The sequence below is a fragment of the Pongo pygmaeus genome, chromosome 22 (assembly GCF_028885625.2).
Source record: "Pongo pygmaeus isolate AG05252 chromosome 22, NHGRI_mPonPyg2-v2.0_pri, whole genome shotgun sequence".
Classification (NCBI taxonomy): domain Eukaryota; kingdom Metazoa; phylum Chordata; class Mammalia; order Primates; family Hominidae; genus Pongo; species Pongo pygmaeus.
The window spans coordinates 42457580-42484287 of NC_072395.2; the positions used below are offsets into that span (position 1 = coordinate 42457580).

At 38.3% G+C, this 26708-nt stretch overlaps 1 protein-coding gene across 12 annotated transcripts in view; it reads right to left on the bottom strand.

Moving 5' to 3' along the window:
• The window catches only part of GRIK1 (glutamate ionotropic receptor kainate type subunit 1), a 404320-nt gene that overhangs the window by 152833 nt on the left and 224779 nt on the right, over nt 1-26708 (bottom strand). For 8 of the 12 annotated variants that reach the window (XM_054468420.2, XM_054468419.2, XM_063659833.1 and 5 more), the window contains exon 2: nt 2194-2361. The exons of the other annotated variants lie outside the window; for them this stretch is intronic. In XM_054468420.2, the coding sequence (XP_054324395.1) occupies nt 2194-2361 (168 nt within the window). The remainder of the gene's footprint in view (nt 1-2193; nt 2362-26708) is intronic. 12 annotated transcript variants of the gene reach the window in all.

The following is a 26708-nucleotide window of genomic DNA, read 5'->3' on the forward strand; positions in this document are numbered from 1 at the left end:
CAAATTACCAGTTTTAAGACGCTCTGGGGGTGTTTAATTGACAAGTATGCCAGGTACTTTGGACCACAGGAAAGCTTTCAATTTTTATGTGGCTAGAGTTCCATTGCTAAATGTGGTTGGCTTTCTACAGTATTTGCTCAACAATGTGTAGGACTGTTTGTGTCTGTTTGCATAGGTGTATGTGTGTAAGAGAGAGAGATGAGAGAAAGAAAAGTGATAGATCTATCTCTACATTACAGAGATAACTTATGTGAGGATAATGATAGACTGGATTAAGAAAATGTGGCACATATACACCATGGAATACTATGCAGCCATAAAAAATGATGAGTTCATGTCCTTTGTAGGGACATGCATGAAATTGGAAATCATCATTCTCAGTAAACTATCGCAAGGACAAAAAACCAAACACCGCATGTTCTCACTCATAGATGGGAATTGAACAATGAGAACACATGGACACAGGAAGGGGAACATCACACTCTGGGGACTGTTGTGGGGTGGGGGGAGGGGGAAGGGATAATATTAGGAGATATACCTAATGCTAAATGGCGAGTTAATGGGTGCAGCACACCAGCATGGCACATGTATACATATGTAACTAACCTGCACATTGTGCACATGTACCCTAAAACTTAAAGTATAATAATAATAAAAAATAAATAAATAAATAAATAAAAACAAAAAAAAATTTATGTGAGGATAGCTTGGAAACTTTAAAATGCTGTATAAATACAGTTTTATTATTTGTCCATAGACAATTTTGACCTAATATGATATCTCAAAGTCTACCCATCTTTAAAAAGAAAATATTTTTATACCTAAGTCATGCCATAGATATAAAAATATTATGTTGTTAATTTTTGTTGTTTTGTTTTTGAGATGAAGTCTCGCTCTGTCACCCAGGCTGGAGTACAGTGGTGCAATCTTGGCTCACTGCAAGCTCTACCTCCCGGGTTCACGCTATTCTCCTGCCTCAGCCTGTGGTAGCTGGGACCACAGGCGCCTGCCACCATGCCCGGCTACTTTTTATTGTATTTTTAGTAGAGACAGGGTTTCACCGTGTTAGACAGGATGGTCTCGATCTCCTGACCTCGTGATCCACCTGCCTCAGCCTCCCAAAGTGCTGGGATTACAGGCACGAGCCAGTGTGCCCTGCTATGTTGTTAACTTTTTATCTGTGCTCCTAAGAAAATAGGTTTTACATTTTGTTGGCAAAGAACACTAGAATTCTTGCAGAAGGCTGTATCAGGTGGACACAACCTATGATCTAACTAGATTAATTCTATATGGAAACAACCAGCATTTAGTTACCTGGAAATCAGCATAAACATGGTGTTCATTGTATTTCATTTATTTGTGCATATTTAGTAGGCAAGGATTCTTCTCTGAGGCAAAGAACCCCTCCTAATCTGGGGTGATGAGTGGCCTTTGTTTCCACATAAACACATTTATTTAGTGACTAGATAGTGTCCCTGTTAGAAGCCAACCCTCAACTATACGGAATGTGATCTTACTTCAAAGACTTGTCCTAATATTGTCTAGAAGATGTCTAAACAAGCCCCACAATTCCGAATGAATCTTTCCGTGAGAGAAACCTTGCAGCCAACATATGAATTAGATTACTTTTTAGGCTAGGCACTTGGCTTCAGTTCAGAAGAAAAAGAGGATCGGATGTAGACGTTGCTCTCACAGGTTTAATCTTCATATTTCTATGATTTTGTGGAAAAGAGTAAAAAAAGGTTGAGAGGATGCTAGGTAAACTCAGTAGTTTACAACCTGTTAAAATTCAGGGTGTGAGTTATGTGTGTCCTGGGCATTTCCACATGCTCAGTGGATGTGACCTTCCACAGTGTTTTATTTGACTGCACCGCACGATTTCATGGTGGTATCTCAGCTTCAGGAAGGAAAAACAGATCAAGCTTGACATTTTCCATTCACAGCTGAACTAGTTAATCATAGAGTGGAGGGCACTGAAGGGTAAGCTCATCAGAAAGGCCCAGAAAACAGTGCTCGGCAATGTCCATTAGGTTAGTTCAGATTGCATTGATCAGTGACATCAAAGACCCAGATTTCCCGTGACTCATTTGCACAAAGATGCCCGCTTTAAAAGAGGGCAGGTAGCAAAAAGAAGGTGACTTGGAGAGCAGACATATCACCCAAAGAAGCTTTTAAAAGTGGGAAAATAGTTACCTCTCCGCGAGGCTTCAAAACTATCAAAAAGGTTAATTCTCTGGATGTCATAGGTTAATGTGGTGTTAGGCATCAGGGTTCGGTTTCTGTTAATGCTGGTGACTGCAAACTTGAAAGCTAATTCTTCAACATTAACAGGCTCATTTTCCACTGTTTCAAAAATCCCTCCTGCAGAAGCAAAAGAGATGCATGAGAAGCATTAGTCACATGGTTCACATGTAATTTTTTTTTTTTTTTTTTTTGAGACGGAGTCTCGCTCTGTCACCCAGACTGGAGTGCAATGGCACGATCTTGGCTCACTGCAACCTCCGCCTCTGGGTTCAAGCGATTCTCCTGCCTCAGCCTCCCGAGTAGCTAGGATTGCATGTGTGCACTACCATGCCCGGCTAATTATTGTATTATTAGTAGAGACAGGGTTTCACCATGTTGGCCAGGCTGGTCTCGAACTCCTGACCTCAGGTGATCCACCCGCCTCGGCCTCCCAAAGTTCTGGCATTACAAGCATGAGCCACCACACCCGGCCAGTAAAAAGAAGAATGTAAATATACAAATAAAAGACCCCAAATGATAAATAGTGGAATGGTCAGAGCAGATCCCAAATCCAGGGCTAAAAGTGAAGTTTATCAGCATGTGCCACATGCAGATAAATAGGACTAACTGTATATGTATGCTTAAGATTTTAAATCCAGTGTTGGACTGTATACCATCTCTCAGATGGCAAATGTATTCCAAATATTTAGTGGCATAAAAGTGTAACTGATAATATGGTGGAGAGCGATTTTCTGTGATGTGGACAAGAATTGCACCGTGCTTGACCTAAACATAATTTGAGCTGTATCCTTGTAGAACCATTCTTCTTTAAAATGAAGATCTTTCTATTCAGAAGCCTACATTCCAGACTCTAAGGGGATCATGCAGAGTCGATGGGATAAAAATGACACATACATACTGTTAGATTTTTCAAGATAAAAATGTCCTTTTTTATGCTTCATGGCTCAGAATTCTGAGATCATATTCTAGTACTTTCCAAAGTGCATGAGAATATTCAAAGAACTGTTTTTTTTTTCTTTCTTTTCTTTTTTTCTTTCTTTCTTTTCCTTTTTCTTTTTCTTTTTAGAAACTGTTTAGTCCAAAGCAAACCTGCATCTGGTAACTGAAGAAATATGTCCCTTCACTGAGCAAGTGCACATGTGCTAGGTAGGCTCTGGTGTCTTAAACATGAGGATCTCACTGCAAGTAACAGTACAAAATGTTAGTGCTTAAAGCCTCATCAGAGAAGGTAGCTCTGATTTTGCTTGAGACATTGATGTTTGATAGAGACAATGTAAGTGTTGTTAACTGTACAGTTCTTAGATGTTTTTTGAGAGATGTCCTAGGATTATTAATAGACACAGGGCCTACAGTGGAAGCTTTCTTAACCCATCTCCATTTAAGTTACTCCTTGATTGACCAACACTCCTCATTTCTTTTGAAAATACATGTTAACTGATGCTCATGGAATGCTAAATACTTGTAACTTGCAGGCTAACTATATATATATATATATTTTTTTTTTTGAGATGGAGTCCTGCTCTGTTGCCCAGGCTGGAGGGCAGTGGTGCAGTCTTGGCTCACTACAACCTCTGCCTCCCAGGTTCAAGCAATTCTCTTGCCTCAGCTACCTGAATAGCTGGGATTACAGGCGTGCCTGGCTAATTTTTGTATTTTTAGTAGAGATGGAGATTCACCATATTGGCCAGGCTGGTCTCAAACTCCTGACCTCGTGATCCGCCTGCCTCAGCCTCCCAAAGTGATGGGATTACAGGCATGAGCCACCGTGCCCGGCCCAGGCTGCTATTTTTTATCTATTCTCATGATTGAGTGATCCCTTACCAAAAGTCAGTTGTAGGTTTTACCTAACTTGTCTATACTAGATTGATTTACAAGTGCTCTCAGCTCTCTCTCCATTCAAAGGGGAAAAAAAAGAATATAGAAAAAGTCTGAAACGAAAATCAGAAATACTCATCATGTGCATCATTTATGTGCATTTTTTGTTAGAAAGGGAACTCCAATGGACAGACTCTAATTCAAAGAAATTACCCTGATCCTACTTTGAAAAAAGTGCAATAAACAAATACACATCTGTAATGTTCCTGCTGAAATAACTTTATTAAATAACTAACTACAGTGCTGGGTTGTGAAAGCTAAGATGGTTTATAGTGAATTATTTTGGCTCCTTTTGGAAATATTTCTGGCTTTTGTAGACTGATAATATGGGGCATTCAGGTATAGATAATTTCCCTGGCTTCTGAGAAATCATAATTGAAAACTATATGACAATACACCTACTATGTACCCACAAAAACTGAAATTAAAAAAAGGAAAATTACATGATAGAGTTATTCGGTAATGTTAACCTTTACCTAAGGAGCCATTTAAGACCTTTATTTGAAATGAATGTAAGGAAAAATGTTGCTGTTCAAGTGAATTTGTGTTTTACTTTTGTCAGACAATGGTAGGGAGAGACTTTGGAGTTGATTTTCAGTTTCTCTCAGAACTGTTGGTGGATACTCAACAGTGAGATGACAAGATGATGCAAAAGACACTTGGTCACCAGAAGGTGGACATAAGGCCGTCTTACTGCCACCATCTAGGTGACCCATACAGAGGGCTGCCTGGTGATAGGGCTTCCACAGTAATTATTAACAATGACTTGTTTACTTGTCTATCTCCTCAGCCCCACAGGGAGAGCCCACATGTAGAGAGACTGTGTCTTACTCAGAATCAGCATCCTTGGGGAGACCAAGGCATCTTTAAGATGTTCAGGCTGCAGCTATTTAGGGGAAAAGTCAATCACTGGCATGGATGTGAGCACCATTAATCTGTGTAGGGTAGGCTGCTTGGAGGAAACAAATACCTGAATAGGAAACAGAAATTCTGATTTTGAAACCTGATCTACCTACTTCCTCTTTGAGAAGGATTTTTAAGTATCAGAAAGAAAATTATTATGAAATAGCTCTTTTACATATGTTTAATTACACTTTATAACATTCAAGGCAGGAGGTTTTTTTTCCCATTTTTATAAATGAAAAAGTGAACAAGAAGATTACACATTACATTCTGCTTATTCAAAGTCACAGTCTTGTCTGGGACTGACTCAGGTGTCTGAATCTCCAAAAAATATAAATGTTTTCATTTCATCAAGTTATTTCTGTTGTTCTTTATCTCATATGTGTGAGCTAATAATGTTGTCTTGCTTCCCTTGGAGAATTGCTCTATAAAGCAAATGAGAAAATGTAATCAAAGTGCCCTGAAAACTCAAAAATTCCCTAGAAATAAGTTTTTTTATTATTGTACCAGGATAATGGAAATAAAAAGAGGAGTTGGCACCAACTGGTGAACTGACTACTTGCCTCAAAATTATTCTTTTGCTATATAGTTGTCTATCACATAAGGTTTAAGGGAATTACAAGTGTTTTCGTTATGTGCTTGGGTAGTGTGTAGGTGAACTGTTTTGTCACTTTCAGAGCAATTTTTTTTTTCATTTTTTCATCAAACAGGCATTATGAATGGTGTCATTAGCTCAAGACCCCATCACACTCTCTTTCTCCAAGAGAGGGTTGCTGATAAATGCCAAAAATCTACTGTGGTATGAGGTATATAGAAAGCTGGAGATGTACCAAAAAAGTGAGATCTGACAGAAACAGGAGAAAGTTATTAATACGAGCCAGACCATTACCTCACATGTGGGCAGACTGTTTAAGGATCAGCCACTTCCTCCCTCCTTCTCCTCCCCATAGCTTCAGATACAACAAAACGAGATGTAGAGTCTTTAATAAGCAGAATAAAGGGGCACATATGTTGGGGCCCTTGCATAATTTTCTCCTTCCGTCTTTCCTTCTCTCCTTCTTGTTCTCTCTTTCCCTTTCTTTTTTTCCTTTCTTTTCCTTTCCTTTCCTTTCTCTTTTCTTTTCTTTCTTTCTTTCTTCTCTTTCTTTCTTTTTTTATTTCTTTTTCTTTCTTTCTTTCTCTTTCTTTCTTTCTTTCTTTCTTTCTTTCTTTCTTTCTTTCTTTCTTTCTTTCTTTCTTCCTTCCTTCCTTCCTTTCTCTTTCTTTCTTTCCTTCCTTTCTTTCTTTCTTTCTTTCTTGTTTCTTTCTTTCTTTCTCTCTCTCTCTCTGCCTCCCTCCCTTCCTCCATTCCTCCCTTCCTCCCTTTTTACTTCTTTTATATAATAATTGTGAGTGTGAGCTGTCAATGAGACGTCTGAAGGCTTTAGGGGTCTTCATGTTGTGAACCTCTGGCCTCATTCATTTGGAGGCCCATTGGTTTGAGATGAGAAATCCTTACCTTGTTCATCCCTCTGTTCCTCTTCCTGTCTCTGTCTCTTATTTGAGCTGAGCTGACTTCTACTCCTAACAATGCTGTGGACCATGGAAGGGTCAGGAAATTGAAATAAAAATCTAGCTTAGGCTCAAGGAAGAGAGGCAAAGTTGTCCCCTCTCCTTATATTTTTGAAATTTCCCAAGCCAGGGCAGTGGGTGAAGGGAGAAAGCAGGACTCTGAGAGCTCAGGATGAAGGACAAGCTTTTTCATTCTGCTATAATTCTTGAGAGAAGTAGTGCATGACAGATGGAACACAGGAGGGTGAGAAACCTCAAATTCGGCAGGCCTGGGTTGTCCACCTTCTCTTTCATTGTTCATGTGTACCTGAAGCATGAGAAGTATTGTTAAACTATTTTTTGTCCTTTCTATGTCGTAGATCAGTTTGAGGGAGTACAGATCACGTGCCAGTCTTTATAGACTGGAAATGGTTGGGCAGTAATCCTCTGTCTGATCATCATTAGGAAGCTTGATCAAGGGTCAAGGTGCATGCTTAATATCCACCTCCCCAGCCTCTTCTCCACCTCACCCACCATTGTCCAAGCAAAGGGTCGGAAAGTGAAAGAAGCTGGGCTTTTTTTTTTGAGTAATGAGTCTGTCTTCTTATGTGAATATTTGTGCCATTTAAAATGATAAGGGTAAAATCATACTGCTTGTAAATACCAGAATAGATAAGAATTCTGAAAAATTAATGCTTTTTTATTAATACATGTTCGTATTTAGGATTTACTTATGAGGACCTTGTCCTGATTGCTCCCACTGTACTTTTCTGGGAAGCATAGATGTTGGTACAAATAATGCTGATGCTAAACTGGTCTGTCCTTCATACTCTGTGTTCCCTCACCTGAGACAAGGTGCCCCATATGGTCACTAAACAAAGGGTATGAGAAAATAATGCCTGTGCCTACATTCTGGAGTAGCTTTGAAACTCAGACACGACTTGCTTTTTTGGTAAGTCACTGTTATGGACGGAATTGCATCCTCCCTCAAATTTATATGTTGCAGGCCTCACCCCTGGATCCTCAAAATGTGACTGTATTTGGAAATAGTGTCTAAAACAGTGACTAGGTTGCAATGAGGTGGCTAGGGTAGGCCTTAAACCACTCTGACTGGGCCTTATAAGAAGGGAAAAGCTGGACACACAGAGATATACCAGGGACTTGTTGTGCACACGGAGGAAAGGCCATGTGAGGGCCGAGCAAGAAGGAGGCCATCTGCAAGTCATGGAGAGAGGCCTCCAGAGAAACCAAACCTGCCAACACCTCCATCTTGGACTTCCAGCCTCCAGAACTGAGAGAAATTGTCTGTTGTTTAAGCCACCCAGTCTACGGTCTTTTTTGTTTGTTTGGTTTTTTGTTTTTGTTTTTACAGCAAACCTAGCATAGACTAGTACATTTATCAGCATCTTTTTTTTTTTTTTTTTTTTTTTTGAGATGGAGTCTTGCACTGTCACCCAGGCTGGAGTGCAATGGCGCCATCTCGGCTCACTGCAACCTCCAGCTCCTGGGTTCAAGCAATTCTCCTGCCTCAGCCTCCCTAGTAGCTGGGATTACAGGCATGCACCACCACAACTGGCTAATTTTTGTATTTTTAGTACAGAGAGAGTTTCAGCATGTTGGTCAGGCTGGTCTTGAACTCCTGACCTCAGGTAATCCACCCGCCTTGGCCTCCCAAAGTGTTAGGATTACAGGTGTGAGCCACCATGCCCAGCCAACATCTTCTTCCTTTTTTTTCCCAAGGGCTTTGAAATTGAAAATAATTTTAAAGGAACTCACATATATTCAAGTAATATTCTCTTCTAACAAGATTGTGACTTTACAGCACAGTAATTTAAGATAAGCCAAGAGGAATTCGCTTGAAATCTTGGTTTAGACAGCACAGTTCCGTCACCACAGGAGCATTTCTGTCTGTTTTGGGTAGACTCTTGAACCAGTGAAGTGCAGTGAGGATGTAGGCAGTTGTGTTTTGTGACCACCTAAACACAGATGGAAGCCACAGCTGGCAACATCCTGTGCACCCAGCAGGTGGCCTTTAAGGGGGGACGATGGGTGCAATGAAGGGTTGCCATAAAGGATTTTGGGTTGTGCCACATTAATTCCATTCTAGACTTACAGGAGAATTGTTCTCAATCACAACTCTACAACTGCTGGGTCAACAACATAATCATTGTAGGCAAAGGGTAACACTTAGAGAAGGGTAAGGTCAATGATGTGCTATTTGTGAAGACACCCAAGGTAAACCCACAGCAATGGCTTCCAAACTTTCCCTTAATCCCACACCACATGGAGAGAATCATAATGTCAAAGGGGTGGAATTCAGCAATCTTAATATGAAAAAAACCATGCCTGGCTCTAGGTCTTACTGACTGACCTTTTTTTAGGTTCCAAGGATACTTCCTAACCTGCTTTTCAATCACTGTTTCCATGGAACAGGGAGCTATCCGAATCAACTCAGTGTAACATGGTGGAAATTGAAGCCATTGTTGTGGGTAAGAACCTTAAACAGAGACAATTCCACTGTTGCCTACTGATTCCATCTGCCTCTAGATGAGGCCTGTGCTGAGATATTAGTGAAAGTATTAAATTTACCCTCTTCTTCCCAAAAGGAATTTCAGGCAATGTTTCATTGTGGCAGAGAATCCATCTCATTTAATGATGGAAAAAACAAAAAAACCACAGGAAAATAATGGTTTTCTATCTTATTCCTCTCAAAGGAATATATTGTTCTGACTCAACTTACCTTGTAATGGTAAATATATTCCAATGATAACCATTTCAGAAATGCAATAAAATTACAATCCACCTATATTTAGTTGTTGTTGTTGTTCTACTTCAATTCACGGTTATATACATCATGTCCATGATTCTACTGAATAACTCACTCATCCAATGATTTGTTCATTTATTTCCTCATTTATTTGTAAAATGCCTAGCCAGATACTCTGTGAGGCACTGGGATGTGCCAGTGAGCAAGAGATACACATCTGACTTTTGGAGCTTTTATTTTAGAAGGGGAATTGGTCATGAACAGGAAGACAGGCATTGACATGTCAGAGTGAGAGGCGAGAAAAGTGCTTGCTGGGAGGGCAACTTTTGAGCAAAAGCCTAAAGATAATGAGAAAAGCACTCTGAAGATACTGGGAGAAGAGCGTTGCAGCCGGGGGAAATATAATGTCTAAGGTGGGAGCAGCCTAATGCTATTTTTGAGGAAGAGTGAGGCTGAATTTGGGTGAGCTGGGCTTGGACTGGTAGAAGATGAGCTCAGAGAAGTGATGGGTGGATTGGAGCAGATCACAGAGGGCCTTAAGGGCCATCACAGGGCTGTGGGTTTTATTCTGGGTGAGATGGGAAACCACTGGCCATCTTTGAGCAGAGGAGTGAAATGATCTGACATACTTCAAGAGAATCAAGCTGGCTTCTGTATTAAGAATAGACTGAAGGGAGGAGAAGGGCAAGAGCAAAGCACAGGGAGATCTGCCCTTGGAGCTGTTGCAATAACACTATTGCAGTAAGAGTCTATTTCAATAATCCAGGTGAAAGATGATGATGGCTTTGTACAAATTAGTGGGATTGGGATGTGACAAAAAGTGGTCGAATTCTAGATAAAATCTGAAGGACTTCGGCAGGACTTGCTGATGACGCATAAGTGAGAGGAAGAGAGTCGAGGATAACATCAGGTTTTTGGCTTGAAATTGCCATTGACCAAGATGAGGAACAATGCAGGAGGTACTTGACTTGCGACATGATTCTTTTGTGGTGCCTATTAGAAGTCCAAGTGAAGCCATCATCCTTAGCAAACTGATGCAGGAACAGAAAACCAAAGGCTACGTGTTCTCACTTATAAGTGGGAGCCAAATGATGAGAACACATGGACACATAGAGGGGAACAACACACATTGGGGCCTATTGGAGGACAAAGGGTGGGAGGAGGGAGAGGATCAAGAAAAATAACTAATGGGTGCTAGGCTTAATACTTGGGTGATGAAATTATCTGCACAGCAACCCCCCATGACACATATTTACCTACGTACAAAACTGCACATGTACCCCTGAACTGAAAATGAAAGTTTTTTTAAAAACAAGTCCAAGTGGAGAGGCCAGCTGTGGAGTTAGATATATCAGTCTGGATCTTATGGCAGAGAGGTTGGGCCTAGAGATAGAAATTTGGGAGTCACCACCATAAAGGTGGCATTTAAAGCCTTGAAACTGAATGGCATCACCCAGGAGTAAGTGTAGATTTAAAGAGGCAGATGGGTCACTTGAGGTCAGGAGTTTGAGACCAGACTGGTCAACATGGCAAAATCCCATCTGTATTAAAATACAAAAATTAGCCAAGCATGGTGGCACGCACCTGTAATCCCAGCTACTCAGGAGGCTGAGGCAGGAGAATCGCTTGAACTCAAGAGGCGGAGGTTGCAGTGAGCCGAGATCGCACCACTGCACTCCAGCCTGGGTGAGAGAATGAGACTCCATCTCAAAAAACAAACAACAAAACAAACAAAACCAGACAGAGACTGGAGTGATGCAGCCAGAAGCCAAGCAATTACTGAAGCCACCAGAAGCTGGAGGAAGCAAATAAATGAATTTCTCCCAGAGCCTTCAGAGAAAATAAGACCCTGCCAATACCTGGATTTCAGACTTCTGGCCTCTGGGATCTGTGAGAGAGTAAATTTCTGTCGTTCTAAGCCACCGTTGACGGTAATTTGTGATGATAGACACAGGAAACTAATGCAGTATCTCAATTGTCTTCAGAAAGTTTTTATATTGGTCACTTTTAATTATTGCATTTCTTTCCTCTTTGTGAAATGTTATTTTATTCAGTTCTTCAAATAGCAATTTTTAACTCTGTAGCATGATTTTGCAAATATGGCACATAGTTGTACTGTACAACACATTGAGTTTTTATGTTTATGATATTTTCCTATTCTGAATGTGACAGTGCCAAGGTACTGTATGTATTCTAACAAAGCTCACTTGCTCCCTTAACTAACTTCTATGTGCCTGTTGTGACAATCTGTGAGGTCATCCAGGAAGAAAGGTAAAACCATTAGCTGACAATCAAGACATGGAAAGCGTTTGTAGTGTTGACTCCTGTTTTGCATTCCTGTGGAATAATAACCATTCCAGAAGCTATCAATAGAAAACAAGATGGCAATTTGATCTATTCCTTTGCTGATAGCTGCTCCTTAAATATACAATATTCTATTGCCTCTCTTTATTGCTACATCCATAATTCTAGTTTATTACATCATAAGCAATTTACTATAGGCCTATATTTACTGCACCTTTAATTCCAAAGCTACAGATTTAAATTCTAAGATTCCCTTAGATAAATGCTCTCTTCCTCACTCAGCTTTCCTATTTTTGTTTTATCTTTGGAGCTCAACACATTCTTGGTAAAGATCCCATGCTAGATGGATTTGGATGGGAAGCAGGTGTTTCTTGACCTGATGGAAAGTGAATGGACAGAAGAGATTGGATTTTTACCTTTCAGAAAGTCCCAGCCAAGAACAGAGCTGTGGTTAAGGACAAGGACAGCTTCAACTGTGAACTGGCTCTAACTCAATCTGCTGTAACTGCCTTCAGATATTAGTATCCTTTGAGGAGGGAGAACGGGGTTTGATGTCACCCTTGAGACAATAACCACATCCAGGCTCACTCTTTGATGCCTTAAAGAGATTTACATTAATTCACTAGGAATGGCCTTTGAGGAATAAGAAAATATGTAGCAAGGAATTACGGATGTACTTCAGAGGGTAGCTAGTAAGAGAAAGGCCGTGGATTATGGGCAGTTTAATAAATACTATTAGTAATTTTCCTTAATAAATTTGTGTTGCTCTATAAAAACTACCCAAAGCCAAAGTTACTCTTATTCCAGTGTTATTCAACACTCAGTTTAACTCATAAAACATTATTAGCCATCTATTAATATCTAAGACTATGCTAGGAGGAGTGGAAAATACAAAGATGAAAGATGCTTGGTTCCTGCCCTCAGCAGAGCTTCTAGTCTTTTGGGACATGTTGCATTACTGGTGTAGAGTACAGAGAAAGGAAGTAGGTATAGCAGTCAATTATTCTATCAACAAAGCAAAAAGCCTGCTTTTTGTCTCCTCCTATGTGGAATCTTTCCTGATTCCTCCAGCCAAAGGTGAACTCTCCCTTTCTTTTGGTAACGTAAAATCTACTACATATTTCAAGGAATTTATTTTGGTATAAAATAAGCCTACATCCTGCTCTGCCTGTTCCTTGAAGATCAGGACAGTGTTTATTGAAATGTGCCTTCTCCTTCAGAGGTAAATACAGTGATTTGGTCATAGTATGTTGTCCCCAGTAAATGGTCCTTCAGTTGAACTTATTCTCCTCCTTGTGCCTTAACACTATGCCTCACAAAGTAGTTCATTCTGCCAAGAGAGAGGCCTTCGAGATACATAGGAAAGATGGAGGGTGGTTATTGAGGTCTGTAGTGAGACTGCCTGACTTTTTCCATTACTGCCTTTTTAGCAGTGATTTCTCACTCTCTCCCAACAATCATGGCCCATTGTCCCCAAGCACTTGCAAAGCTTACTTTTCATCAGGCTGCCAGCCCCTTAATATCATGGAGGTATAGCTCATCTCCTGTTCAACAGCAGATTTCAGGCAAGAACCAGGAATATTGCCAAAGAAATCATGCCAAACTTTTATTCTTATGAAAGTCTGTGATCACTTTGATGTCTCTTGACAGCAGTTATAGTTTTAGCTTTTAACGTCTCATTTAAATGACGCATATTCATGCTGAAGAGCTCATGATTCTATTTATCTCTTTATTAATTAAATGAATGGAATAAGACAAGTTCACAACCTGTGGTTCCAGGGAAGCTATATTATGTGTTGCATCCCAATTTTCTAGTTTTCTTCTTCTGTATTTCTGTTGTTTCTCAACCTGAAATTACTTGCTGAGAAGAAGATATTGCTGTTAAAGATTAGAACTGATGTTTAAAGCCAAAATAAATGGAGGTTCACAGCTCCCACGGAGCAGTATCTACTGATGTGTGTGCATATATGTTGCCCATGAGATCTTATACATAGAGAGTTTAGTGGTCAAATATGCTTGGGAGGCACTGCTTCATTTCATCCTTCTTAAAAATTCACACCACACAATAACATTTGTCTCTCAGAAGTCCTTCAGCAAAGAAAACAATTTGAGTGTTTAACTCAGTATCCCCCAAATTCATTTGATGATAGGGCAGTTTTCCTTGTGATTGTGACATGCAGTGGAATTGTTGTCTTAAGAAACACTTTTTGAAAAGTTTGATCCATAGATCTACTCTCTTTGGGACTGACTAAAATAATTTGCAGTCTTAAATATTGTTCTTGTGCTCATTTTAATGAAAAGTTAGACTTCAGGTTCTCGATCAGAAATAAAACCTCTAATTATGACACTACCTTTTATCTAATTCATATCAGATTTATACCATCAAATCTTACCTCATCTTTTCATTTACGAAAATACCTAAGCATTAAGATGGTTTGTATGTCTATGAAAAACAGCATCTTTTAATCAATCATATCTCACAGATATGTTGCTGGTAAGGTGCATGTCCTTGACATTTAATGTAAATATTTAAAATGCATTCGCTATATTCTTTTCTTTCTTTCTTTCTTTCTTTTTTTTTGTGAGACGGAGTCTTGCTCTGTCACCCAGGCTGCATTGCAGTGATGCAGTCTTGGCTCACTGCAACCTCTGGCTTCCGGGTTCAAGCGATTCTCCTGCCTCAGCCTCCTGAGTAGCTGGTACTACAGGTGTGTGCCACCACACCCAGCTAGTTGTTGTATTTTTAGTGGAGATGGGGTTTGCCATGTTGGCCAGACTGGTCTCAAACTCCTGACCTCAGGTGATCTGTCCGCCTTGGCCTCCCAAAGTGCTGGGATTACAGGCATGAACCACCGTGCCCGGCCTCTTCTTTTTCTTTCTTAATATTTTCCATTTGGTTTTTAAAACATCTCTGTATATTTCTAACTGTTTCAGTATTTGAAAATTTAAAAGTAAACCCATTCTTTTAATAATATTTTTCATTTACTGATTTAAAAAATTGTGCAAAATGATACACTAGGCAACAACAGTGTTGTAGAACATCTAAAAAGGTTACAGAATCTCGGATGTAAGCATTTACACATTTACCAGACACTTTTCCTTTGAAGTATCTGATTGAAACTCTGTATTTATTATTGTTCATAAGTTACCCCAGAATCCAGAAGGTAGTTCTGTTACTAATACCTTCCTAGATTGCTCTCAGTTTCATTCTAAGATCCAAAACTTTAAAATGAACTGAGAGTTTGCATTGTCATGAATAATGAATGAGTTCGATGAAAGTTATTTCTCAGAGAAAATTTCTTTGTGAAGTAGTTAGGTCCCAGATGAAGAGAGATAAGCTTGACTAATACAGATATCCAAGAAAGCTTCAAGTTGATCGAAAATAAAGGACAGTTAAACGTCATATCACAGAGGGATCTGTGTTAGGAATGCGGCAAATAAGAACTTTTGGAAATACACACCATTTATTTTTAAATTAGTAACATCTGAAAGTCCACTTGACTGCCAATGCATATATTTTAAAATATGCTGCACTCTGTGAACTCCCACAATGGATATTCAAGGCATTTTTTTTTCTTTTTTTTTTTTTTTTTTGAGACGGAGTCTCGCTCTGTTGCCCAGGCTGGAGTGCAGTGGAGCAATCTCGGCTCACTGCAAGCTCCGCGTCCCGGGTTTGCGCCATTCTTCTGCCTCAGCCTCCCGAGTAGCTGGGACTACAGGTGCCCGCCACGACGCCTGGCTAATTTTGTGTATTTTTAGTAGAGACGGAGTTTCACCGTGTTAGCCAGGATGGTCTCGATCTCCTGACCTCGTGATCCGCCAGCCTCGGCCTCCCAAAGTGCTGGGATTACAGGCTTGAGCCACTGCACCTGGCCTATTCCAGGCATTTTACTTTCTGGTGTGTCCGATGTGTGTGGAGACATTTTTTATTCTAAATAATTTTATTTTAAAAGCACACATACAATTATAAATTGGGTAATACATTGAAAGAAAGGGGAAAAAACAAGACACAACCATAACACTGTGAAACAATCACTATTAACAGTTTGGTGAATTTCCTTCTATTCTTTTCCTACACACACCTGAATTTTCTCTGAAATAGTTAAGATGACCCTATCCGGCTTTCTTTCTTTCTTTCTCTTCCTCCCTCCCTCCCTCTCTCTCTCTCTCTCTCTCTTTCTTTCTTTCTTTTGAGACAGTGTTTCACTCATGTTGCAAAGGCTGGAGTGCAATGGCACTATCTCAGCTCACTGCAACCTCTGTCTCCTGGGTTCAAGAGATTCTCCTGTCTCAGCCTCCCGAGTAGTTGGGCCTACAGGGGTGCACCACCACACCCAGCTAATTTTGTATTTTTAGTAGAGACGGGGTTTCACCATGTTGGCCAGGCTGGTCTCTAACTCCTGACCCGCCTCGGCCTCCCAAAGTGCTGGGATTACAGGCGTAAGCCACCGCGCCTGGCCTGACTCTATCCTATTTTCTCCTGTCATTTTCACATAGGTACCTCTTTCTGAACATAATCCACCTATTTAATGGCTGCTTAATATTTCATTGTCTGGATATGTCACAGTTTTCTTAACCCCACTTTTTTGGGTAAGTTGTTGTCGGTTCTTCATTGTTATACATTCTATTATGATTGACATTAAGCGCTTTTCGTGTTTTTACTTGGAGAGAGTAAAATGCCTTGTAATTATGAAACATAAGGTATAAACAGTTTAGGCTTTTATTATATAATGCTACATGGACCTGCAGAAGTGAAGGCTGAGCAATTTGTATGTGCATCCATCCACCATGTAGAAATGCCCAACTGAATTGCAACCTCCCTCAGAATCTGTATGATTTTAGGTCAATGTATTATAGAAAATATTTATTATTGCTTAAATTTTCATCCATTTGATTACTGAGTAGTTTAATTTTAAAATTTATTTGCTACCTATTTATACCTCTGTAATTTTAAATCACTTGTTCCTCCTGTCTTTTGCCTTTTTTATATCCTGAGATATCATTTTTCTTATTGATATGTTACTTTCTTACTCATAATGATATAAAATTGTCAGTATTTTTTATTGCAAATGTTTTCTCAGTTATTATTTAGTTCTTAATGTTGATTAGATTTTTGGGCAGAGAAATGTTTACATTTATAATTACAAATACATTAATTTTTTCCTGAAACATGAAACATTCCTAGTAGTTGTTACTATTTCCGGTTCTTTCCCTTCTGAATACATGCATGGATTGTACCTAACATGGGGTTGGTTGGGGCTGTGTGACTGGCTCTGTCCCATGACTTGTGAGCAGAAGTCTCTGGTGTCACTTCCTGGCCAGAGGACTTCACTGCTAGTGAGAGAATTCCCAGACCTCTCTTCTGTTTCCCTCTGCCCAGTGACTGCTCTTTCAGCCCGGGATGTTGGAGCAGAGCCTGCAACAGACTCACTACAGCCATTTCAGCAGAAATCCATCTTTTAAGTCTCTATTTTTATCCTCTTTTTAAAATTTTTTTATTTTTTATTTTTTGGAAGAATCATTTGTTACAGTAACAGAATCTAGCCTATGTGGGACTGTTGGAATTCAAAATTTCTCCTCTGCCCACGTAATTGTTAAATATAATTGCTATTGGGTTTTTAATAAGATTTTTGTGTTCTCATAATTTAGTTCATTTAATCCATTTGAAATATCTTGATGTGTGATATTAGAAGAAAAGCTAGTACAATTATATACGCAATATATAATTGTATACCACATGCTGCTTATGATTTTATATATATACATACACCTACACACATATATGTCTATAATTACTTACTGATCTGTTATACCACCTTTGTGACATAATAATTGTCATATAATTTAATTTCTGGACTCTTCTGTTCCATTGATCCATCTGTATAGTAGCATCACATTGTGTTAATACTGGTTCTAAAACTTGCTGGGTAAATGACTCTTTCTATTGGATCCATTGACTCTTCCTTTTTTTTTTTTTTTTTTTTTGAGACAGAGTCTAGGTCTGTCGCCCAGACTGGAGTGCCGTGGCGCAATCTCGACTCACTGAAACCTCCGCCTCCTGGGCTCAAGCAAATGTCTTGCCTCAGCATCCCAAGTAATTGGGATTACAGGTGCCCGCCACCATGCCCGGCTAATTTTTTGTTTTTAGTAGAGATGGGGTTTCACCATGTTGGCCAGGCTGGTCTCGAACTCCTGACCTCAGGTAATCTTGAAAAGATTTGCGTATTCATTGGAATTTTGTTGAGAATATCATTAAACTTATAAATATATGGGGAAATATTTTTTAAAATTCCATCTTTATATCTAAGAACATGGGCACATTTATATTTATATCAGGATATTTATATTTATTAGCTTTATTTTATAGTTTTCAAAAACAAATCATGCAATATTTTTTCCTAGGTATTTTGCAGGTTTTTTCACAATTGAGCTTGATCTTTTTTAATTTTTTTTTGTTATTAACTTAATTTTATGTGTGTCTATTTACATTGGCTCACCTTCTCACATTATGAAATACTTTAATTTCCTCTTTATTATTTTGAGTTTTCTCATAATGTAATACTCTTCAAATATTCATTATTTCTGTTTTGCTTATTGTATTGGTTAGAACTTTCAGAGTAAGAAAATGAGAATGGGTCATCTTATTTTGCTCTTAATTTAAATAGAAATGCCTGTACTATTAAACCACTACTTATGGTTTGGAAGGCAGATTGAAATAAATGCTATATTATTAATTTAATACAATAAATGCAAATTAAAATAAATATTATTTATACTCATATCTCAATATGCATTGAATTTTATTAAATATTTTTCAGAGTTCAATTTGCCCTTCTAAGAAGTTATTTCATATGAATACTATTCTTTATATTAACTCATCCTGGCAATTCTGGGATAAGTTGTATTTGATCAGTAGGAGTTTTTCTTTCAATATGCTGCTGAATGTGATTTGTTGATATTTTATGTAGCATTTTGAACTTATTAATAAATTAGATTTGTATATAAGTTTTCTTATTTTGTGTATTGGCCTTGTCAATTTTGTCATTAGGTTATCTAAGCTTAATAAAATGTAAAGGATAGTTTTCTAATGATTTTTATGTCCTGGAAAAGTATAGAAATTCCATTCAGCTTAAAAAAACTGATCAGTGTAACTGTGTAGCTCTGAATGCTTCTATTAAGAGTTCTTCAATAAAATGAAAAACATTTTTCCTTAGTTATTGAGATTTTTGAGTAGACATCGAGAATTTGTTTTAGACTGTTACCTATTTCAATGACACAATTGTAATTATTATTTATTTTAGACTATTATCTATTTCAATAAGATACTAGTTTTAATTATTTTTCATATACCTATTTAAATAAGATTATATAACAATTATTATTGGAATTTAAATTGTTATGCTACCATTATTGTTATATTTTTCTTATTTCAACTTTTGCCTTTCCCTCCCTCCGTCCCTCCCTCCCTCCCTCCTTCCTTCCTTCCTTCCTCCCTTCCTTCCTTCCTTTTCTCTCCCTCCTTCCCTCTCTCCCTCCTCCCACCAACCACCCTCCTTCCCTCTCTCCCTCCTCCCACCAACCACCCTCCTTCCCTTTCTTCTTTCCTTCCAGCAGTTTTATCTACTTTAAAATTTAAAGAGTAACCCATTCTTGGATTGATGCCTATTTTGATTTTTAATTCACTTACTTGGTTTTGATTCTTGTTTTGAGTTTCTCCTTACTTACTCATATTTAATATTTCTTGATATATTTCTAACTACTTGAATTAAATGCTTAAGCTATTATATAGTTATTTCAGTGTTTTTTTTAACTCAAAACTTCTTAAAATATGAGGTAGAACATCAAGCATATTCATTTTCGTATTACAGTCACACATTATATAACGATTATTTTGGTCAATGATAGACTGTATATATGAAGGTTATCCTATAGGATTATAATGCCATATTTTTATTGTACCTTTTCTATATTTGGATATATAAATACTTACCATTGTGTTACAATTGCTAAAAGTATTCAGCACAGTAGCATACTGCACAGGTTTGTAGCCTAGGAGCAGTAGGCTATACCATATAGCCTACATGTGTAATAAGCTATGATGTTTGCATGACAAAATTGCCTAAGGATGCATTTTTCCAGAATATAGACATGACTGTATTTTCCCAGGCAGTAACAAGATAAATATCTAGTATGAGGAAGCAGTAACCCCTTCCCTTTCAATAGACACCAAGGAATCTGTTTGTCTTTTTGAGAGATTAGCAGAAAATAGTATCAATGTGAGTTTTATGGGTCTCTGATTCCATGCAATCTATACTTTCTGTCATTTTAGCTGTTGAAATGTATCAATGTATTTACACTTTAAAAAATTTGTTAAAGCATTGGGTTTGTAGATTTACTTCTCTATGTAACTCTAGCTTATTTCACACATTTTATTGTGGGTATTTACATTTTTATTTTACAGATATTTTTAAATGCACACATTATTTCCTCATTGACTCAAAAGTTAGACATATTTTTAAACTTCAAAAGTTTAAAGATTTTGTGATTTTTTTCTAATGAAAAACAAAGCAGCTCAAGTACATTACTGAAAGTAAAAAGAAAACTTGTGAAATTTTTCTTTTTTGAAAATAAAGAAAAAAGGAGAAAAAAATCATTTAAAATTCTGGTACCTAGAGAGTTAATGATATCAAGATTTGGGTGTATTTTCTTCCAATCCTTTTTTGCTATGCGTATTTATAAATATGTGTGTGTGTATATGTGTATATGTATATGTATACATATGTATACACACACACATATAGACACACAGACACACACACACAAGCACACACATATATAAGTCATGGAATCATATTGCATGTAAAATGTTGTATTTTTGTGTTTTTTTCTTAATGGCATTGTCCATGTTATGTAATATTTACTCAAATATAATTTTAGTGATGTACAATATTCCACCTAAAAACACAAAAGTTTATTTAGGTAACTCTGTTGCCAGACATTATATTCATTCCCAATTTTTTGCTATAAAAATAGCGTTTCAATGAATAAATTCTTGTGAATAAAATGGTATTGGTACATCTCTTTGTTTCCTTAGTTCTTTTATACAAAATTATAACTTATTATGAAGAATATGTTCATTTTTAAGGATCTTGATGCATATCACCTAATTGTCTTCTAGAAATATTGCATCAACTTACATGCCTACCACGAGTGTATGAAAGTACACATTTCTCTATATTCCCAAGTATTGTAAATAAAAAGAAATCAACTTCTGAGGAAAAAACTTTGCAACTGATGGCTATTTAAATTCATATTACGTTGATTATTAATGTAACTGAACGTTTTTCCACAATGATTTTATTGTATTTCATTGGATTGCTTCTTTGTTAGCTCTTAAGTCTTTGCCTTGCCCATTTTGAATATTTATATTTATCTTCTTTTGCACTTACGCATTAAGGAAAAAAACTATCTTCCAATTATAGTTGCAGATACTTTTTCTAGTTTGTAATGTCTTGTAACTTCATTTGACCTCTTTTTCTGATAAAAATATAGTTTTATGTAATTCAATCTATCTTCTTATAGTAAAGATATTTACTCCACCACTTTTGGGAAACTTTTTTTTTTCTTCCCACTCATGCTTCTATACCATTATTCAGATTGAGGTAAGAGTTGCCTTGTGATGCTATGTTGACAGCTGAGTGTTTCAACATGTGCTAGTGTTTCTCTTGCTGGACTTTTGTACTAGGACCAACAGTAAATTCGTCTGTCTCTCTTCAGGTACCCAAACCATAAGACTTAAAGCTCAGCAGCTGTCAGCACACTGCCTTTCATCATATTGATTAGAGAAATAGAGGGAGCTATATCCAGTGATAAGAGTGAAGGAGACGCAGAGAAGAGCAGAGATCTAAAAAAAAATTCTTAATGGGATTCAGGTCTCTCCTTCTTGTTATTTCTAGGGTCCAGCCACATCCTTGTCCTTGCATCTTAATATCCATATAATACATTCTTTATTTAGTTTAAACTAATTTGATTTGGATTTTTGTTAAATGCAACCATAGTTGTAATTGATATTTTATTTTTCTGTTTTTTTTTTCATTCTTGTAATGCCTATAAAATTATTCTCTGCTCTAAGATCAGAGAAATATTGCCTAATATTATTTTCCACAGATTTAAAAATATTTAGTGCTTGTAATGCATTTGGAATTTATCTTGAGGCATGGCATGTGGCAACAATCTTTGTTTTTTGAAATAGGTAACTGACTATAAATACATTAATAAATATGCCATAATAAAACAAACTCTAATTGTGGAATTTTAGACAAATTGAATAGTAAATCTTGATTGGAGGTTAAGATACGCTTCCTAAACTATTTAAGCTTGGCTATGAAAGATGTGTGAAATTTTGAGATGGCACAAATGGAGAAAGTACATTCTAGGCAAAGCACTAGAAAAGATCTTTGAAATCTGGAACATATTGACTAATTTGGGACAGATATTTCTGGAAATACAGCTGAACTTTTCCTCTGCCATTTCTTTTTTTTTTGCTCCAGCTGTACAGTCTTTGGTGTAGCACCTCTTAATTTTTATTGCACTAATTTGTTTACATTAGTCTCCCTTGCTGAGCTATAAGCCTGAACTGTCTTGTCTTTATAGTCTCAGCAACTGTATACTGCATAGCATATAAGAGGTGATCAATTAATGTTTATGAACTGGATGAATAAATGAGTGTATGTTTCAGTGGGCAAGAAACAATGGGGAAATAGCTCAGAGATTTTCCTAGGATATTAACACGATCTAATCTGTATTTTAAGCAGGTTATTCTATAGCTATAATTCCATAACATATGTTTAGAGTATCTTTAACTGTTTGCACTATTATATTTTGTGGTTCTTTTCAGAAAAGTGAGGTACAATTTGCTCTTTACATACTCTTCCCATGATTGTCTTTGGTATATCTAAGGTTGTGTCTCAAGTTCAAAGTATTAACTAAGGGTAATGATGGATCTTAATATCAAATGCTATAATAAAACTAAAAAAGTGTAATTTGTGTGAATCACCCAAAAAGGATGTTAACCAGGAAAAGTAACAAGAAAAGAAATACAATGTGTATTTTCAATGTGGAGGACATTTCTTGTTAGCAGTGAGGGTTACTGACCTGGGACTGAGTGGCTTTCCAGGGATGCAGGACATTTGGTGCTAAAACCAGGACAGTAGGTTACCCTGTAACCTGACCAATATGAACATCTTTGGCTTCACCAAGAGTAGGTGGATATCTGTGGGCAGGACTTGGCAGTGCCACCTGAATGCACTGTGATAAGTTTTATTCTTTCTGAGATGCAAATCAGAGAGCACCTCAGGCAATGTCACTGCAAGGGCTGGGGAAAGGATTCCAAAACCCAGCTGTAAAATTACCTCTAGCTGTAAATACATTTTTATAGCTTTGATTCTAATTTCCCTTGAGATTCTTTATAAATCAATCAATCTCTTTGTTCCTCAATTTTTTTAACTTACCAAATGGGGATGATAACACTAAATGAGGGCAATCAGAATTATGATAATCCTAAATGATGGAAAGCATTTTGTAAGCATTGTGCCAATATTCTTCCAATACCTAATCTTTCAGAATGGAATTTAGTTGATAGTTCATTATTTTCATGAGAATTCAGAGTCCAGCTCCCCATAGGATAAGCAACAGTGAATTGTACCATGATATTGGATGAACTCTTAAATGATCTGGGGAACTGAAGATCACTGACCAACCTATCTCTCATAAATGTCTTATAGGATTGGGTTGAAGTCCTTTCCCATTGCTACATAATTCAGGGTTGTTCAGGAATGTGTTTGTGAGTTACACTGGCTCACACTATGCACCATAATTTGAGCTACAATTGCACTCAACTTCATAGCACACGGGGATTCACTAGTGACTGCCGATGGTCAGTCTGATGAGTTAGCAATTTCCCCTAGGACTATCAAAATCTGCTGAAGCAAGGCAGCTCAAGGTGGAAAGGGGCTTACACCCTTCTAAATGTACTAGGAGGAGAGACAGGAGTCCAGGGCTGGGACTAGGATGAGGCAAGGAGGCATTTATATTGGATGTACAATTTAAACTTTTGCCAAAATATTTAGTAATCAAGATAAGTAATATTTTAATGTAATATGTAAAATCAAATTAATGCAAAAATGTGTGGGAAACAAAATATCTAAATTGTGAGTGAAGTCAGGATCCAACACTGCATGTGGCTCACATCACTTGTCTCCCCCTAATCCTGACCCTGCCAAGAACTAGACTTAGAGAGTTAGGGCCATAGTCACATCACAGAGTAGCCTTCTCACCAATGTGTGTTGGACCATCTAGAAAGTCGTATTCTACTTCTATGGTGAAGTAGAAAAATTACAAATGCTTCCCAACACACCCCTTTCTACCTAAGAGTAACTTAGGCACTAAAAATATTTCTAAAAATATAAACTGGTACTCTGTAAGTGTCAAGCACAATGTTAAGTTCTTTAAATGTAGTATTATCTTATTATAATCCCTACAATAAATTACTTTACAAGATAGATGTTGATATGGTTTGGCTATGTCCCCACCCATATCTCATCATGAATTGTAGTTCCCATAATCCCTATGTGTGGTGGGAGGGACCTGGTGGGAGGTAATTGAATCATGGGGGTGGTTATCCCTAAGCTGTTCTCATGATAGTGAATGAGTTCTCATGCGATCTGATGGTTTTATAAGGGAATCTTCCCCATTTGCTCGGCACTTCTCCTTTCTGCTGTCATGTGAAGAAGGACATGTTTGCTTCCCCTTCCACCATGACTGTAAGTTTCCTGAGGCCTCCTCAGCCATGCTGCACTGTGAGTCAATTAAACCTCTTTTCATTATAAATTACCCATCTCAGGTATTTCTTCATGGCAGCATGAGAATGAATTAATACAGTAAACTTGTACTGGGACAGTGGGGTGCTGCTATAAAGATATCCAAAAATGTGGAAGCAACTTTGGAACTGGATAACAGGCAGAGGCTGGAACAGTGTGGAGGGCTTAGAAAACAACAGGAAAATGTAGGAAAGTTAGAAACTTCCTAGAGACTTAGAGGGCTCAGAGACAGGAGGATGTGGGAAAATTTTGAACTTCCTAGAGACTTGTTGAATGGCTTTGACCAAAATGCTGATAGTGATGCAGACAATGAAATCCAGGCTGAGATGGTCACAAGTGGAGATGCAGAACTTCTTGAGAACTGGAACAAAGGTGATTCTTGCTATGCTCTAGCAAAGAGACAGCATTTTGCTCCTGCCCTAGAGATTTATGGAACTTTGAACTTGAGAGAGATTATTTTGGGTATCTGGTAGAAAAAATTTCTAAGTGGCAAAGCATTCAAGAGGAAGCGGAGCATAAAGGTTTAAAAAATTTGTAGCCTGATGATGCAATAGAAAAGAAAAACTCATTTTCTGGAGAGAAATTCAAGTCCACTGCAGAAATCTGAATCAGTAATGAGGAGCTGAATGTTAATCACCAAGACAATGGGGAAAATGCCTCCAGGGCATGCCAGAGACCTTCACAGCAGCCCCTCCCATCACAGGCCTGGAGGCCTAGGAGGGAAAAATGGTTTTGTGGTCTCCTGCTCTGTACAGCCTCAGGACATAGTGCCCAGTGTCCCAGCTGCTTCAGTTTCAGCTGTGGCTAAAAGGGGCCCAAGTACAGCTCAGGTCATGTCTTCAGAGGGTGCAAGCCCCAAGCCTTTGTGGCTTACACAGGTTGCTGAGGCTGCAGGTGCACAGATGTCAAGAATTAAGGTTTGGGAACCTTCACCTAGATTTCAGAGGATGTATGAAAATATCTGGATATCCTGGCAGAAGTCTACTGTAGGGGTGGACCCCTCATGGAGAATCTCTGCTAGGGCAGTGTGGAAGGGAAATATAGGGTTGGAGCCCCCACACAGAGTCCCCATTGTAGCACTCCCTAGTAGAGGTGTGAGAAGGAGGCCACCGTCCTCCAGACCCCAGGATGATAGATCCACCAACAGCTTCCACCATGTGCCTGGAAAAGCCACAGGCATTCAACACCAGCCATGAAAGCAGTTGGGAGGGGGACTGTACCCCGCAAAGCCACAGGGGCAAGCTACCCAAGGCTGTGAGAGCCCACCTTTTACATCAGCATGACCTAGATGTGCAGCAAGGAGTCAAAGGAGATCATTTTGGAACTTTAAGTTTTAATAACTGCCTTATTGGAGTTTGGACTTGCTTGGGGCCTGTGGCCCCTTTGTTTTGGCCAATTTCTTTTATTTGGTATATTTACCCAATGCCTACACCCCCATTGTACCTAGGAAGCAACTAACTTGCTTTTGATTTCATAGGCTCATAGTTGGAAGGGACTTGCCTTGTTTCAGATAAGACTTTGGACTTGGACTTTTGGGTTAATGCCAGAATGAGCTAAGACTTTGGGGGACTGTTGGAAAGGCATGATCATGTTTTGAAAAGTGAGAACATGAGATTTGGGAGGGGCAAAGGGCTGAATGACATGGTTTGGCTGTGTCCCCACTCAAATCTCATCTTGAATTGTAGTTCCCATAATTACCTTGTGTTGTGGGAGGGGCCCAGTGGGAGACAATTGAATCGTGGGGGTGGTTACCGTATGCTGTTATCATGATAGTGAGTGAGTTCTCACAAGATCTGATGGTTTTAAAAGGGACATTGCCCCCTTTGCTTGGTACTTCTCCTTCCTGCCACCATGTGAAGAAGGATGTGTTTGCTGCCCCTTCCACCATAATTGTAAGTTTCCTGAGGCCTCCCGAGCCATGCTGAACTGTAAGTCAATTAAATCTTTTTTTTATAAATTACTCAGTCTTGGTTATTTCTTCATAGCAGCATGATAATGGACTAATACAGATACTATAAGCCTAATTTTTTAGAAGAGCAAGCTGAGGCTCTGAGATGTTAAGCAGCTTTCCTTCTGTCACATAGTTGGCAAATGTAAGAGTCTGGATTGGAATTGAGTCAGTATGGTTACAAAACACTTGCTTTCATTTATTATTTATCCACTTACCAAAAAAAATGGAGTAACTAAAAGCCTCATAAACACTCATA